Consider the following 18,059-nt stretch of genomic DNA (forward strand, 5'->3'; position numbering starts at 1 on the left):
TTGGTTTGTGTGTGTATGTATGAGTTTTTGTGAACGTTTGGGAATTAGTTACTTAATAATTATATGAAACAAATGTGAGGCTTATTTTAAAATCTGCATTTGTACATATCGTACAACGACACGAGTCTGCGCTGCATCGTAAACAACCCGCTTGTATATTTTATATAAGTAAATATCTTATACCCTGAACATTTTGGAAACTGATAAATACACTTCGATTTAAAGCTTTCGTGACTGCAATGATTCATCTTCTTTGGTTCTTTCGGTAAAGTCACGTAGAATGATAATAAAATAATAAATTGATAAAATAAAATAACACAATAATATTCTCACGACGTTTCGGCCACAACACAAGCGGCCTTCATCAGGTGAAGGGGGCGAGACTGTCTGGTAGGACAGCGCTGGAGTGTTGTCCTACCAGACAGTCTCGCCCCCTTCACCTGATGAAGGCCGCTTGTGTTGTGGCCGAAACGTCGTGAGAATATTATTGTGTTATTTTATTTTATCAATTTATTATTTTATTATAATTCTACGTGACTTTACCGAAAGAACCAAAGAAGATGATAAATACACATTATCCAACAAATCATTCAGTAAACAATTTTATTAGTAAAAAAAAGAGTCAATGAACTAGCCTTTTGCCCGTCCAGGGATGGGTGTATTTCAGTAAATCTGAAACTTGTTCATTGCATTAATGCGTGTGCAATTTGTAAGGGCGCGGTGACACAGACCTATTTCATTTAAAGGTTATAATCCCTTGTTCATCATGACGTCCTTTTTACTTTGATGTCTCAACAGCGTCACGGAGATCACGTGAGGGTTCTGCCTTTGTAGTGAGGGTTGCGAGTTGATGCTGAGGAGGGGGGAGGAGGCGCCTCGCCCCCCCCCCCCATGTGGAGTGACGTCAGCCGCTAATTTTTATTAATGGAGGGGGGGGTGTCCATCTGAAGGACGTCACCTGCTCATGATTATTAATGAGGGGGGGGGGGGGTCAATGTGGAGGACGTCATCTGTTCATGATTATTAATGAGGGGGGGGGGTCAATGTGGAGGATGTAACCTGTTCATGATTATTAATGAGGGGGGGGGGTCCATGTGGAGGATGTGACGTCACTTGCGCATGATTATTAGTGAGGGGGGAGGAGTATTGCATATTGAGTGACGTCACCCGCTCATGATTATTAATGTGGGGGGGGGGTGTCCATTTGGAGGACGTCACCTGCTCATGAATATTAATGAGGGGGGCTTGTGACGTCACGAGCGTTAAGGACAGACATTCCTGGGTGATTATAGTCGGTATTGGTAAAGAGTGACTCGAGACATTCTAAGCCATTAGCCCCAGAATGAGATGATCATTACATTTGTATGACAGTTACGATTTCACGTGAAATTGGTTACGGTACCATAAGCATGCGTATCGTGGTTAGCGCGCTCCACTACGAACCTGAGTTCAATTCCCGTTCGCGGCCAACACCAGTGACGATTATCTAAAATTCTAAACTCACCCGGGGCCTCTCCCCTAGGTCAGCTTGGCGTGCTACTGGCCACCCATCCCATCGTGTGCCACAGTGCCGGCCTTAATAGTTGCTGGCTAACCGCAATTGCGATCTTTGTCTTCGTACCATAAGCTCATGATGGACGACTCACAGCAACATGTAAGCCGATAATTAATCGATGCCACGCTGTACCCCCGTGATTGGGCATTCGGCCTCAATTTGTCAAACCTGAGTTCATATCAAGCCACGGGATAATCGACGCAGGTGAAAGTTAAGTTTTGGTGTGTAGCTCCACGTTGCTCATGTCAAACCGTGAATTTTTGTACCCGTGTTGTCTGGCTGCGATGCGCCTGCCCGTTTGATTTGTGCCGTCTGTTGGCAACACTCGGTAAAGTTTCTGTACGACGCGCCGAAGGTGCTGCTGCTCGTGTCATTTTAACCACATAAGTGCCACTCGTTGTGTGGTCTGGCGGATTGGGCGTTGCTTGTGAACGCGCAGTGGGCCCCCGTACTTACGTGTGAATAAACACTCGCAATATTATTGTATTATTTTGTGGTATCATATCAGTGTCTCCATGCTCAAATGAGCAATGGGACACTGCTCATAAGATCACCGAGAGCCCTTTTGCAAATCCACTGTTGGATGAGAGCCTCCCCACGGCGAGCCAGTCGTGCAGGCTCTTATACAAAACGCTGGTTAATGCATGTCGGTAAAGGTGGCATATATGGGGACATATCCGTCCGGCAGGCAAGGCTGCGTTGATTGGGGCATGAAGCCCGCATGCCCAGCCACCGCGTGCCCAAGCAGCTTTTGTTTGGCCGGGTAGAGGGGGGGGCTAAACGTGCACAGAACGGACTGGAGAAGAGATGGAGCTGATGTGGTGCTACAGGAGGGTGTGGAGCTGAGTGGACTTGCCGAAGACTGGTACCAGTTGGAGGCAGTCGCCCTCCAACAACAACGCAGGGCAGAGGAGCGACGCTCACAACAACGAGCGGAGCGCCGGGCGGATAAAATACAGTGAGTTGAAAAAGTCGGGGGCACAGCTGGTGTGCATCTGCCAGTCATCTCAGTCAGCCAACCCAGGGCACCTGCTGGGTCTGTCCCTAGACCTATCGGCGAGGTTTTCGACGCTTCACCTGGCCTCAAAGTGCACCTAGCCTGGCACAGGCGCCGTGGTGGTTGTCAGGCATCGGCCTCGAAGCGGCAACGGGGCGTCGCGTGAACGCGTTGCGCAACTGCGCGTGATGGATGCGATGTTGTTACGTCTTGTGACATTGTATTTTGATCAACTGCCCCCCCACCCCCAATCAAGAATGAAGTCAATTCGAAGGAAAGTTTAACCGATGCGTTAAAGTTCCACCTGCAGCGGTGGGGCGGTGGTGAACGCAACTGCGCTGTGGTTGACCTGGCTACGCCACTTTCCCTCCACGGCTAACGTCAGTAGCGCGAGTGATATGTCTGACCCGACGATTACTCACCATTGCCGCAACATCACGAACCCATAAGAAAAGCAACGGTGGTGAAGTATGGTCAACCCCCCCCCCCACCACTCCGCCCGCGTGATCAACACGGCTATATAGCTCAGTGGGCTTTACTTGGTAAAATGAATAAAAAGTTAGTCAGTTTGGGGAGATCTTCATCGAGCAGTGGATTGACAAAGGGACTATTAAAAAATTGGAATGTCATTGGCAGGGCTCGCCTTACCGTGGTGGGAATTCGATACAAGGACCCAGACAAACCAACATTTGCCTTGCTCTGTGACAGCTTAGCAAGCACTTCAGTTCCAGGTCAGAGTTCGTGGTGTGTGCAGGGGGCGTTCACAAGTTGTGCAATTACAGCCCTGGGGCAGCTGCCGCCGGAGAGACAGAGAGACACAGTGAGAGTGGGAGAGAGATCCGTGAGAGAGACAGAGACACAGTGAGAGTGGGAGAGGTATCTGCGAGGGAGACAGAGACACAGTGAGAGTGGGAGAGAGATCCGTGAGAGACAGAGACAGTGAGAGAGAGATCCGTGAGAGACAGAGACACAGTGAGAGTGGGAGAGATATCTGCGAGGGAGACAGAGACACTGAGAGTGGGAGAGAGAACTGTGAGAGAAAGAGAGAGACAGTGAGAGTGGGAGAGAGATCTGCTAGAGAGACAGAGACACAGTGAGAGTGGGAGAGAGATCCGTGAGAGAGACAGAGACACAGTGAGAGTGGGAGAGAGATCTGTGAGAGAGACACACAGTGAGAGAGATCCGTGAGAGAGACAGAGACACAGTGAGAGTGGGAGAGAGATCCGTGAGAGAGACAGAGACACAGTGAGAGTGGCAGAGAGATCTGCGAGAGAGACAGAGCCACAGTGAGGGTGGGAGAGAGATCTGTGAGAGACAGAGACACACAGTGAGAGTGGGAGAGAGACAGAGACACAGTGAGAGTGGGAGAGAGATCTGTGAGAGAGAGACACAGTGAGAGTGGGAAAGAGATCTGTGAGAGAGAGAGACACACAGTGAGAGATCTGTGAGAGACACACAGTGAGAGTGGGAGAGATATCTGTGAGAGAGAGACACACACAGTGAGAGAGATCCGCGAGAGAGACAGAGACACAGTGAGAGTGGGAGAGAGATCTGTGAGAGACACAGAGACACAGTGAGAGTGGGAGAGAGATCTGTGAGAGACACACACAGTGAGAGTGGGAGAGAGATCTGTGAGACAGAGACACACTCAGTGAGAGAGATCCGCGAGAGAGACAGAGACACAGTGAGAGTGGGAGAGAGATCTGTGAGAGACACACAGTGAGACGTCTGTCTGGAGTGAGACACTTGAAGAGCTGTGAGCGGGAGAGGACGACCAGAACGTCTATCCTGGGCTGCGAGACAGGGGGAGACAGCTGTGTAAGAAGCAAACCACAATAAGTCTGGGCTGAATGAGAGACAGAGTCATACAGAGACAGACATAGAGACAGAGCGGTGTGTGAGAGATACACACAGACACGCACGGGAGAAGTCTGTTTTTGTTTTAGTGAAAGTCAGCTACAGACAACATAGCTGTGTGAGAAGTAACAGGCGGACTGTGTGAGAGGAAGATACAGACGACTAATCTTGTCTGGAATTAGAGCAGAGACAGAGAGCTGACTGGCGGCCAGACACATTCGTGAGGAAGTCTCAATACACGTCGCAGCTTGTGAGTGAATGGGCAGAGAGGCCTTTACAGAGAGAGTCATAGAGAGGGGGCACGTGCAGAGAGTGAGACTGGAGCAGAGTTGAATGAAGCGACACAGAGGCTAGAGGCAGATGTGCGGGGAGACCTTGAACTTCTTTGGCGCCGTACGTAGCCAACCGTGCTAATCGGAGGACGTCGATACTCTGGCATAAACACGGATACGTACAACTGTAGCGAAGTTGCGTGGCTGTAAGAGAACTGACGCGACAGAGAGCGAGCGCTGACGGAGGCTTCCACGTGTGTGGATCCACCATCAGGACCCACGCTAAACCAACATGTGCTCAGCCGCAACCAAGTCCCGCCGCCGGGTCGGCATCGTGGGATACGGCCACCTTGGTAAGGTACCCATCCACCATCTCGCCTCTCACCTCCCACCTCCCACCGCGCTCTTCCCTCGAAGTGTCTCTTGCCTTGACCACCACTCTTAGCGTGCCCTCGCAGAGGAGTTCACACCCAGGGGTTGCTGTGTCCTGCGCTTCACAATTCTCCCACACGAGGTGCCCAGTGCCAAACGCGAGCCGCATGCAACAGGAATGCGGCCGTCGATTCTAACAACGTGGACTTTCACTGCGACCCGAGCGGTTGACCTCAAGTCACGAATCTCTTCAGCGATTTTTTTTTTTACAGCGTACACTCGCGAGCTACGATTTATCGTCACGTCCGACGTGTGGTTTCACTGTTGCGCAGCTACTCGCTCGCACGTGGACAAAGCAGTTGCCAGGCGATGGCTGATTAGGTTGCGTGATTTTGAGGGCGATTTCAGTTTCAGTTTCTTTATTTTGGCATAGCCCTGTGAGCCATTCGGCTCTTGAATCGGGTGCAACCACAACAAACAAACAAAACAATAACACGGACAAGAAAAAATATCTTAAAGTGACTATGTGACTGTGCAAACAGAAAATCCATGAAAAAAACAGCAAAATATTCCTGAAAAAAGCACCGTACACCAGAAAAAAAATCCCAGTTGGATGCAAGTCAAACAACAACAACCACAAGAAAACTTAGATTAAGGCCATCAGTCTAACTCCATACTACAACAAAACAAACATGTCCAAACCAAAAAACGTTTTCGAAATCACCAAAAATTAAAGCCATAATTGCAACGTAACAGTGATCATAGGGACTGTGACCGAATTTTTACAATAAACTACATAAATAACATGTAACACCAAATCCTAGAGCCATAGCTGGCTGCATGAGTTACTTCACAACAACAGAAGCATCAGGCGGAGTATCAAAATTTTCAATGCACCTTGGTCGCGCAACCTGTAGTACAGGCAACATGAAAATCAGAACATTTATGTATACGGGAGGAATCAGATGAGCTATGAAGCTCTTTTTTTCACAGATGTCCAGGTTGCACCCCAAGCAGGGTTGCTACATTTGAGCGACCCTAGATTTGAAGCTTTGGTGAGTGCAAGGATTCATACTCTTTGTTTTTTTCGGTAAAGTCACGTAGGTAAAATAAAATAAATGAAAACAACTAAATTAAATCATGACGTTTCGGAGGCAACACAAGGGGCCACATCAGCAGCTTGATCAGCGTCACGGCGGCGAGATGTTAACTACCTCGGCTGGTATACAGGAGGTCGTAGGTTCCATCCTGACCCTGATGCCTGCTGTATATTTGGAGTTTGCATGTCTCTCTCCCCGTGGTCGCGTGGATTATTCTCTGGTTTTTTCCTCCACATTAAAAAAATATGCTTTTAGATTATTTGGCTGCAATTGAAGTGGTTACTTGACTAACTTGCCTTGAGGTACTGAAGGGGGCATTCATTTCCCCCGCCCTTCTGAACCCAATCGACATAAAAATCAAAGGATATAAAATCAACACATTAAAAAATATATAATTGGCAACGTTTTGTGCAATGGCCTTCATTCACAGCAAACACATAATGTTTTATACATTTTTAGGCCACAGTGTTATTGGCCAATAGTTTTTGAGTTTTGTGTTTTGTTAACTCTGAATGTGCGCCACTGCCAAAGCAGCAGATGCAGCAGCACCACCACCACCACAAGATAAATAGTCCACCAGTGCTCTGAAACGATACCTCCAGATGTAATGTGGTGATTGGCAACTTGCAAAAGGCTAAGTTGGCCTTTCTAGTCCAGCTGGGGCACTTCCAGCTCATGCCATCAAAGCAGTTTGTATATGTGTGTACGTTGAACTTCTTTCCCACCGTACGTAGCCAACCGTGCTAATCGGAGGTGCGAGGGAAGGACAACAAACTAAACATCAAAAGCAGTTTTAAAGAAATAAGTGTTCAATCTAGATTTAAAAGTGCATCGCTCCGGTAGCTTCCTATTATCGGAAGGAAGAACGTTCCAGACGGCCCCAAGCGTGCGATGTGGTGACCCGTCTTTGTCCGATGGCCGGCCAAAAGCAGCTGCTGCGAGGATAGTTTATGTTCCTTGAAGAGATCAGCAATGCATTGTGGTTCATTTGTGGCGAACACTTTGTGTGTAAGGAAGCAAATATGAATCCCACAAAGCAGTGACCATTTAATTCCATCAGCCCACCACGCCATAGTTACTCATCATTCTAGCTGCAATGAGAATCATCTGGCATGAGAATCTTCTGGCATCACCGCTGGAGACGGCTCTACGGGGCTTCTGTTGTCCGCAAAGGCCAGTGCAGAAATATCCATTGCTGTACTGTACTCTGTGTGGACGTTCACAAAAGTGCAGTTCGTGTATCGATAAGCGATAATTATCGACTGATGGTGATTCGTTAATTGGTTTAAATCACTCGGCATGCGCCAAATCTCGTAAGATATCGTTAGCTAAGCTGGTTTGAGCCTGGATAGTGCTCGGATCGGTGGCTGCCATGCACAAAACATCCATTGTAGCCTTCTGGGAGACTAGGTTGTCAACAAAGAGCAGTGCGTAAATAGTCATTGTTGTACTATACTATGCTCCAACATCTATGCTCCTTGTCTTCAACCAACCCGCACTGACCAGCGCGGTGAAGCATTTTCAAGTAACCCACACGACCTGCATGGCGAGGGGATGCCCCCATCCAGCAGCGGATCTGCAAAAGAACTGTACCCATCCACAGGGGAGTATCTGGTGCGGGAGCTGCAGAGGGAAGGTGGAGCACATGGCCTGGAGCTTGCCTTCGTGTGGAACCGGAGCGCTGAGCGCATGCAGGGCAACGTGGAGCCGGATCAGCAGCTGCGTGACTTGGAGCGATTTGCCGAGAGGTGAGTTGGCCCTGGCCATGAATTCCACAACACGTGGTGAACCCTCAGAGGTGAGTTGGCCCTGGCCATGAATTCCACAACACGTGGTGAACCCTCAGAGGTGAGTTGGCCCTGGCCATGAATTCCACAACACGTGGTGAACCCTCAGAGGTGAGTTGGCCCTGGCCATGAATTCCACAACACGTGGTGAACCCTCAGTATTGCCACGGGAGCTGGGAGATTCTTGGAGGAATTGCAACGCAGTTCCTGAAATTCTATCCTCGATGATTCCTGCAGGAATCTTACCCAGTTACGAAGCTTTCTAAATTCCATCCGGGATGATTACTGTATTCACATTTTGTGATTTCTAGATTCCATCTCGGGTAATTCCTGCAGGAATCAATTAATTAATGCAGAACACATCCAGGATGTAATGTAGGAATCACGTCCTGGATGTTTTCTGCAAAAATCCTTTTTGCTTCTGAAAAGTCCACCCTGGATTATTCCTGCAGGGACCTTTTGTGATTCCTCAAATCAATCCTGGATGATCCCTGTGGGAATCATACGCAATTTATAGATTCCATCCTTGACGATTTATACAGGAATCGAGATTCTGCGATCGGCGATTACCATGTTAACATTTCCAATCATTTGCATGGGATTCTAGTGGCTGATTCTTCCATAGGCGATATGAGCAAACAAAACACGACATTCTTTTGAGATTTTATTCCAAATCAATCTCGGAGGAACTTGAGCGATGCTTCGCACCAATACATAGGTGTGTGTCACCCACGACCATTAGTTCCTGAGTAAGCACGTTCATACGCTTGCCTATTGAAGTCCACGATGGGCGCGGTGTGTCTGCATTTACCTCTTGCAGTTTGAGTCCTTATTTAATAAAGTTTACAGCGCTCTTTCAGGCCACTACTTAATGTAAGTATGATAATCAGAGGGGCTTAATGAAGCCTTCCCCATGTTGGTCATGGGGGTTCCTTTGACCATACTTCACCATACTTGTGGGTGCATGGTGGTGAAGTGAGGAGGACCATGACGGGATCAGATATCACTCGCTGTCCATGTTAGCAGTGGCCGGAACTCAAACTCAGGTCACTGGGTTAATATCATAGCACTGTGCGTGACCCACTGCCACTTCCCGGTAAATTGAATGTTGTGCCAACGTTGAGCAAACGGTTCCAATCGCTTGCGAACGTTGGCCCGACGTTGGCTCAACGTGGCATGTTTACAGAGACCTCTCCCCAATCGTTTGCTGTAGCGACCTTAAGGGTCGCTTGCTAATATCACTCGCCCTGGCATTGTGTGTGTGTGTGTGCGCGTAGCGCTAAGTGCACGGTGCTACAAACCCAGCGACTTGAGTTCGATTCCCCGCTTGTGGCCAACACCAGTGACGATTATCTGAACCTCCCCGAGGTCAACTCGGCCTCAATTAATACCTGGTGTGGTGTTAAACATCGCCACTGGGGAGACAAAGGCGGCCGGGCGTGGTCTTGACTACCCACCCCATCGTGTGCCACGCCGGCCTTCACAGGTGCTTGCTAACAGTACTTGCCCCCAACAGTCTGTTAAGGCTATACGGGGGATCTTTGTCTTTGTCTTTTTGCACAGGAGGGCAGATCTTATTGTGGAGGTTTCTCATCCAAACATTTCCAGGGACTTTGGGGAGATGTTCCTGCAGCACGCAGACTACTTGGTGAGCTGGGGTCATGGGCGCACATTTGCAGGGAGTCCTCAGACAGCAGCAACAGCAGCAGCAGCTGGGGTGGAGAAGTGAGGAGCGCGCGTGGCACCGACAACGCTTTTCTTGTGGAGTCAGTGAAGCCGGTGTTGGGGAGTTAACCATTCGCACTTAAGTTATGGGATGTGACTCATTTCCTTGTGGCGATACAGTTTTGTTGTTCGTGCTTTTTATTGTGGCGCAATTTTTTTTTTGCTCGATAGTAAGGGTTTTAATTTTGCTTGGTAGTGACTGTATATGGGATTTGGTCCTCATATATTATAATTAATGTGCAGCGTTGTCGGATGCTATTAGCATAAAACATTTCTTATTGTATTATTCATACTACTAAAGACGGGTATTTGTAATCCTGTATTATCACGCCTCTTTCAGTGTGCGATATCATTACTGTTACTCGGCTGGTAGCGTAAGCTAAGTATATTTTATGATTACCCTCATTTTGTGCTCAGCAACTGTTACAAATAAACCCCAACAACAAACTCAGAAACGAATTACAGCAATACCCCTATTTACGTCTTCCCCTTTTATGTAATTTCGCAAACACGTCGTCACTTTATTTTTAACACCGCTACCCGATTTGCGTCGCCTCAACTCACACTCACATCGCTGGCAGCGTCGTCCGGCCTCTCTCGTCGTCCTGTCGCCTTTCAGCCTTCGCCTCCTTCACCATCACCACCCTGGAAGTAGCTTGGATTCACAACTCTTTGTCGTCATCTGGTCCAACACCACGTGAGACGAGGCTCTAAGGAAAGCTGTCTCGGGTGTGGACCAATCAATTTCAAGGACAGTGAATACATTATCAGAGTTGTGTTTTTTTGTTTGCATTCCGACCGCAGGTATTGCGGTCAATGCAAACGTGACTCCTTGTAAAAAAGAGGTGTCAGTTTTGTTGCCAGATAAAAGGGTAAAAAAAAAACAATGATCAACTCTTTGTTTCTTCCGGTAAAGTCACGTAGGTAGCAAAATTAAATAAAACTAAAAATAATAGATCACGACATTTCGATCGCAACAGAAGCGGTCGTCCTCAGGCGGAAAACATATAAATCAGCAGTGGAACCGCTGAACCAGCAGTGGAACTGCTGGTTCAAGCGGTCACCTGAGGACGACCACTTGTGTTGCGGTCGAAACGTCGTGATATGTTATTTTTTGTTTCTACCTATGTGACTTTACCGAAAGAACCAAAGAGTATGGATTTCTGCAGTCACGAAAGCTTCAAATCAAGATTGGATTCACAACGTTTCAATGTTTGTCGTCGCACCTTTCAGGAACGCATCCCCCGACGTAAACCGGGGTATTGGTGTCCTTTTCAAAAGCAAACCTTGCACGAATGTACGTACGTTGAACTTCTTTCGCACCGTACGTAGCCAACCGCGCTGATCGGAATCAGAATCTGTATTTACGCTAGAGGAATCCGATGAGCTATAGAGCTCTTTTTCACAGACGTCCAGTCGGGGTAGGTCAGAACGTTACAACAACAAACAATACAAAAACACGATTGGAGTGCAAAGTGTAGGAAAGTTAAACAAATCACCTAAAATATAAAAATAAAACTTATCTATTGGTGATTGTATGGTTGTTCGTTGAACTTTTTTCGCACCGTACGTAGCCCACCATGCTAAGGATGATGATGTTGATGATGTACGTATGTACGCTGAACTTCTTTCGCAACCGCACGTAGCCAACAGTGCTAATCCAGAGGCGGCGCTGGTAACGACGTCAAAGTCTCTCCCGCTACGGCCCAGGTGGGCTCTCCGACGGCCCTGGCCGACGCGGCGACGGAGAGACGGCTGCGCGAGGCGAGTGCCACGCACGGCCGCACGCTCTACGTGCCCGCTGGGGCCTTCTGGGGAGGAGACGACATCCAGAAAATGGCCGACCGAGGCACGCTCAAGGTCCGCAGCGCTTGAACTTTTTAAGAAAAAAAAAGATATTTAACAATCATTTATTTTTTTACGTCGGCTTGTAATGCGCACGGTGCTTGCTCGCCACCGAAGAGAGAGAGAACGGCTCCAAGAGGCGCGAGGAGCCGCAGAAAAGTGGGAAAGGCACCAGCCAGGCGGTGAGCCGGCACTACCAACGGTTGCCCAAGCTCTGCGGTCATCTCTATATTAAGATAATAAGATGTTATCGGTCAGTTAATGAGTTTTTACACGTGCTAGGAAACCGGAGCACCCGGAGAAACACTTGCGAGGGGGCAACACTCTATCCCATACAGATAGAACAGGTGCAGTCCACATTTCGCTTTGCCGCGTTCTCCTGGCGAGCCAAGGAGTGGCTCCTCGACACCCGCGGGAATGGAGTTTCACAACATTTGTGTGATCCACCAACCCACGCCTCCACAGTGCTGAGTTACAAGCGTGCATAGCCACCTACCGCTCGGAACAAAATAAGTTCTGGTACGCCATCAGGTGTCATGCGACAGGGTGGAGAGCTGTTGTGCCATGCGCTTGCATTGAGTTGTAGCCTGTAATCATTGTCAAATATATTTGTGTGTCCCTGCGTTAGAGGTGGTTTGTGCATTTTGGCACCTTGTGGCCTTCATTGCAAGTTTGCTTACCACCGTTCAATATGTCGCTCGGTATGTATGCCACCTGATACTCGGCAATTTGAATTACCTGACATGAACAACATACCTACATTTATCAATCGTATGCTAGGTCACATGATCTAGGGCAGGGATCAGCAACTAAAATAACAAGAGCAGTTTTTTTTTCCAAATTCTATAAAAAAAAACCTCTAAATATTTAAAGAGTCGCAACTCGTGTGGTGAATACGAGACAGTGGCCCTTAATAAATATCGCCACGAAGCAGTCCTTAAAGAGCCGCATGCGGCTCCTGAACCGTGGGTTGCCAACCTCTGATCTAGAGAATAGCCACAGTGCCATATATCCCACCGCTGTTGGTAGCCTAGATACAGTGGTGGTGGCGGCAACTTCACATTCCTATGGAGGGGACCAGTCCCTCTTTAGGAATGCGAATAACGAGGGAATGGTGTCTCACTTTTTGAGCTCCCTGTAGTGGAGGCCCCCTTCCGCTTGCAGTGGTGAGAGCAAAATGTCACGGGGCCGCACCTTTACCGTTTTAACCTTTGCCTGATTGTCCACCTCCCCCTTTCGGCCCGCTTTGCCGACGCAGGCCCTGACCGTCACGATGACCAAACACCCGGCGAGCTTCAAGCTCGAGGGTGCCCTTCGGCAGGCGAACGCTCAGGCGCTGGCAGAAGGCGCAGGGGCTGGACGCCGCGTCTTGTACGAGGGCCCCGTGCGACACCTCTGCCCTCTGGCCCCGAACAACGTGAACACGATGGCGGCCGCCGCCATGGCCGCGCACAACCTGGGGTTCGACGGCGTGACCGGCCGACTGGTGGCCGATTCGAGGTGCGTGCGCACGTGCGTGCGAGCGCGCGTGCGTGCGAGCGTGCGAGCGAGCGGCCGCTCAAGCGCAGCTCGTCTTTTCGCGACCGGCCATGTATTTGGTCGGTTTTAAACTGAACTATACTTAAGCTAATTTTTATTTTAGCAGGTAAGGCCCACTGAGCTGCACAGCTCTTTTTCAGAAGCGACCTGGCGACAAATGATAGCTCAACCAAGTGTCTTATCACGTGGAAATGTATAGCAGCCAAATACTCCCAACGCACGTTGATTCTGAACTAGCGACTGTTGTAACCATGGCACGCCGCGCGAACAGGGAGTAGGGACGAGGATTATTATGCGCGGGTAAATAAACGGAACGGGAAAGGGGAGAAGAGAAAGAAAGTGGAAGTAAGAGGAAAAGGATGGAAAAGGAATGGGAAATGTGTGCGAAGGGTCAGGGAGAGATGAGGAGAGGGAGGAAGAGGCTACACGAGGGTCTTGACGCTGCTGCACGGAGCAGCGTCTGTTTTTTTCCACAAGGGGTGGGAGAGGGAGAGGGATTCATGGTGGCCACACAGAAGTCACGTGATATAATGTACAGATTTCCCAGAGTGTTCCTCAACTCATCAGTTCTCAGAAGCTAAGCAGGGGCAACCTGGATAGTGCTTTTATGGGTAACCACCGTGTGCATCAAACAGGTGTTACGAGTGGCTGCGAGGTTACGTTGTGGGCAGTAGAGGGCCGTGCGGCAAATACATTGTTGTACTGTACTACGCTCTGGAATCTATGCTCCCTGCCTTCACCAACCCACAGATGTATGGATGATCCACCAATCTGTGCTACAGATGTGGAGAATCACAGGTGTACATCATCACACCCTTCATTAAAGCCTGGCTATCCGGGTGACTTTGATTCATCACGTAGGCTTTCGTGACCAATATTACGATTTATATTGGATTATTGGGTTAGATCATTTAAGTAAAATGCGTGTCGTAAACCCTGCTCGACGCAACTTGAACAACATTTTCAGATTTCTGGCAACTGCCTGATGATGCCAGTTGTAATCACCAATGAAACGTCCGTACTCAATTGGTAAGTGTCATTAATTGCTCTCCAACACACCGGTGGTGCTGCTGAAGCAGTGATAAAGCGGCACGTTTGTTCATCACGCGGCAACTTTTATTAATTGGTCGTGTCAGGTGGAGGAGGGTTTAGACCACACATTGTACTAACGCAGCGATCTGACCCAAAAACCAATTGTGAATCTGGATGACTTCGGTAGCCTGCAGTCTAGGAGTTCAAATGAGATTTCTTCTGTAAACCGCAATCTCGAATAACTCTTGTTCATGTTCCCAGCCTGCCGGACTGGCACATCGTGGAGATCGAGGTGAGGGGCGTGGGGGATCCTCCCTTTAGTGTGACGACCACTCGGCGCAATCCCGCGCTGCCCGGCGCTGTAACTGGGAATGCAACTTACGCTTCGTTCCTCAGCAGCTTGCTGGGTAGGTCTCATCACCCGCTGGGAATTTACGCTGTCGGTGTGATGATATACTGCTTAAACAAAAACAATGAGTGAATCCATGCCCAAATGAGCACTGAATGGTGCTCATCTATGTTGGTGGTCCTGAGCCAGTGATGGAAATTCTACATTCCTTTTCAAGAGATACGTTTCTCAACAGGACAACCCACCAAACGGTGCAACCCCACTAGGTGGTGCTAATTTTTTATCATCCCAATGCAGTGACATTGATGCTGCTACTGTTGATGATGATGTGACTGATGATGCCTGCTTGTTAATAGCAATGATGATATCCATGACAATGGTGGTGGTGAAAGGTTTGAACTCACGACCTCATGATTGAGAAACGTGCGCATTATATCTTCACACACCTTCAGTTGCATTTATCTTGGTCCATGGTTTAAGTCCACGTGCAGTATAATCTAAATGACAAGTCTCACTCAAGGTGCTCGTCTACAAGCAGCTACTCAAATGGATGCAAAACATAACCCAGCTTCTCCTCTGCTAGATGCACCGCCGATTAGGACAGTTGTCTACGTACGGTGCGAAAGAAGTTCATAATAAGTACATACATATCGTTACTTTGATTCCCCTGCGTGTGTTGTAGGAGCCAAAGGCCACGGAGGCCGCGTGTGTCTCTGCTGAGGCTTGGCAGCTCACAGCTGCCACCTCTTGGACCCCACAAATCGCAACCACCACACCTGAGCTGTACGACTACTACAATAATCGTGCTGGATGAACAAAATTATGAATAGTAATAAAACGCAATGCCTATGATCAAATCACCTGGAATGTGTCCAATCTTGTCCCATTACGGAAGCAAAGCAGGGTTGTGCCCAGATGCTTGGACGATGTTGTAGGCTGTTGTGAGGCTAAGTGGTGGGCAGTAGAGGGTAATGCAGCAGGGTCTGCTGTATTGTACTTCTATGCTTCCACGGCTTTACTCTCCGCCTTCAACCCGCAATGATCAGCGTGATAACGGTCAAATAACCCCCATTACTCGCATGTCACTGTGTCGTGGGTATACCATTGAACAGATTAGTTTAGTATAAATATGCATTCGTTGCTGTGGTAGCATGACCTTTTGTTTGCTGCGTGTTTTCATTGAAATGAGTTTGACACCACGGACTGGAGTCGAACTTGACTTGAGAGCTACATAACAACGAGAAGCCCATGGGAAGAAGGCCTTGAGGGTGGCTCTAAATGTGCCGGCAGGTCTTGGTTTCACGCAGCGGTCTTCATTGCAAGGCCTGCAGGCCACTGGTGGCCCCTGGTGGCCCCTGGTGGCCTTTAGTGCGGCCCCTGACGTGTGGCCCACGACAATACACAACGAGTGAAAAGACCCCTTGCGGGCGGTGTGGCGGCCCTCTGAAAATGAGAGAACACTGGTTTAACGGGAAGGTCTACACTTCTTCGGATTTTTCCCAGTTGGTTTGATGTCGCGGCATCCCGCGAGAAGTTGACTGGCATAACGTTGACCAGAACGGGGTAGCCATTCGGTGGGAACGCAAGGCAGTGTGCCCGTTATTGTTCGAAGGATGCTGTTGATCTGGTGGTGCGATTTCAGTGTCGGTGCTTGATGCCCAGACTGAGACTTTTTATTTATTTACCAGGTAAGGCCCACTGAGTTCTATCGCTCTTTTTAGGAAGTGACATGACCATAAATGATAGCTTAACGAAGTAGCTTGTCATGTGGAAATGTATCGCAGCCAAATACTCTTAACGCATGTTTCTAAAGGTGGGGTGAAAAACCGGAGGAGCTGTAAAAAAATCCACGGGACCACGGGGAGAACACGCAAACTTAAAATATACAGGTGTCAGGGTCGGGATCGAGCCCACGACCTCTTGCATACCAGGCGAGGTAATTAACATCTCGACACTGGACCACACGTACAGTTCAGCCGGCGGCTGCCAATGTTGTTGCGGTCAGTTATCGAATCAGAATCCTCTTTTTTGTGTTTTTTTGCACACCTTTCCAATCTGCTTTTTCAACGTGATGCTTCTGGCTAATGCTATGCCTAAGTATTTAGGGTAAGGCTCTTTTTTTTTACAGGGTTACCAATTAAAGTCACGTCCTAATGGTCAAATGAAAGTTGGTTGGACGTTTTTATATTCGTTTGACATTCGCAATGAAAGCACTTCGAATCCGATAAAAATCATCGAGCACTCAAACGCTTTTAATCCCATAAGAATAATCCTGTAACACGCCATAATGCAATGACGCCAGAACCAAAGCACTAGCCACTCCGTTCCAACAGTAATGTAAAGGAATCCCTTCCTTCGGTTTCCAACTGGGCGTTCATGTCGCGGTTATTGATCACTATCCAGGCTTTACCATGTTTGGCTTCCGATATCGGGCGCACTCCATGCGACTTGGTCAGAGGCACAATTTCGGAAACCAATGAACTACAAGATCACCAATAATAAAATAGACTTTTAATACAAACCATTGTGCAATTTGCCTATACACTACAGTACTCTCTCATTGCACTACAATATTTAGTGGGAGTGCATTGAGCAAGGCGTGCACAAGCAAATAAAAACCTTAAACTAATTTCTCTGCCTTGAAAGGAAAATCAAATACATAATCGGTGGACCTTTCGGTCAATGACCCTTCAAAAAGCAATCAGTATCAGAATACTCATTTACACTGGAGGAATCCGATAAGCTATGAAGCCTATTTTGAACAGATGTCTAGTGGGGGCAGTTCAGAACGTTATAACAATTTATTTAGCCAATGCTCTTTTTACACGTGACTTTTATACATTCATTTTTTTTTATCTACGTGACTTTACCGAAATAACCAAAGACTATGGATTCCTGCAGTCATGGAAGCTTCAAATCAAGATTGACTTTTATACAGTTAGAGCAAAACAACAATATAAAAAAACACGGTAGGAGTGCAAAGTTTAGAAAATGTAAACAAATCACTTTAAAATATATATGTTAATAAAATTACATTTACTACTATAATGAGCCATGAATGTGCGTCCCGCGCGTGACGTCACTCCACGTCGGCCAGCCCCCCTCAATATAATTCTCAATTTCGATTTAAAGCAAGGATTCATATTCTTTGGTTCTTTCGGTAAAGTCACGTAGAATGAGAATAAAATAATAAATTGATAAAATAAAATAACACAATAATATTCTCACGACGTTTCGGCCACAACACAAGCGGCCTTCATCAGGTGAAGGGGACGAGACGTCGTGAGAATATTATTGTGTTATTTTATTTTAGGAGGACAGCGCTGTCCTCCAGACAGTCTCGTCCCCTTCATCTGATGAAGGCCGCTTGTGTTGTGGCCGAAACGTCGTGAGAATATTATTGTGTTATTTTATTTTATCAATTTATTATTTTAGTCTCATTCTACGTGACTTTACCGAAAGAACCAAAGAAGATAATTCTCAATGTTCTCAATGGTGGTGGGTGGGGGGGTGGAATAACCACCCGGGCCACGTGCGGCAAGAGACGACCGGAAGTGCCCCAACCCACGTGCTCCGCACGCCCGCCTGACCGGCCGGCGAAACACGTGGGGGGCGCGGAAAAACCCAAG

The 18,059-nt window shown here is 48.0% G+C and overlaps 1 protein-coding gene across 2 annotated transcripts; it reads left to right on the forward strand.

Annotated features, from left to right (window-relative positions):
• The first annotated feature begins 3,306 nt into the window (after window positions 1-3,306).
• Window positions 3,307-15,287, forward strand: ASPDH (aspartate dehydrogenase domain containing). 2 transcript variants are annotated; one of them, XM_076069400.1, is made up of 8 exons: window positions 3,307-3,372; window positions 4,956-5,034; window positions 7,757-7,901; window positions 9,504-9,588; window positions 11,376-11,525; window positions 12,769-13,010; window positions 14,343-14,488; window positions 15,113-15,287. In XM_076069400.1, exons 2-8 carry the CDS (start codon window positions 4,974-4,976, stop codon window positions 15,148-15,150), a joined length of 867 nt encoding a protein of 288 aa, XP_075925515.1. In that variant the 5' UTR covers window positions 3,307-3,372; window positions 4,956-4,973; the 3' UTR covers window positions 15,151-15,287. The 2 variants fall into 2 exon arrangements, with proteins under 2 accessions (XP_075925515.1, XP_075925513.1); XM_076069398.1 differs by lacking the exon at window positions 3,307-3,372 and having other exon boundaries at window positions 4,504-5,034.
• The last annotated feature ends 2,772 nt before the right edge of the window (window positions 15,288-18,059 follow it).

The sequence above is a fragment of the Petromyzon marinus genome, chromosome 24 (genome assembly GCF_048934315.1).
Source record: "Petromyzon marinus isolate PM22_M1 ecotype Great Lakes invasive population chromosome 24, UKy_Petmar_22M1.pri1.0, whole genome shotgun sequence".
NCBI classification, from domain to species: Eukaryota; Metazoa; Chordata; class Hyperoartia; order Petromyzontiformes; family Petromyzontidae; genus Petromyzon; species Petromyzon marinus.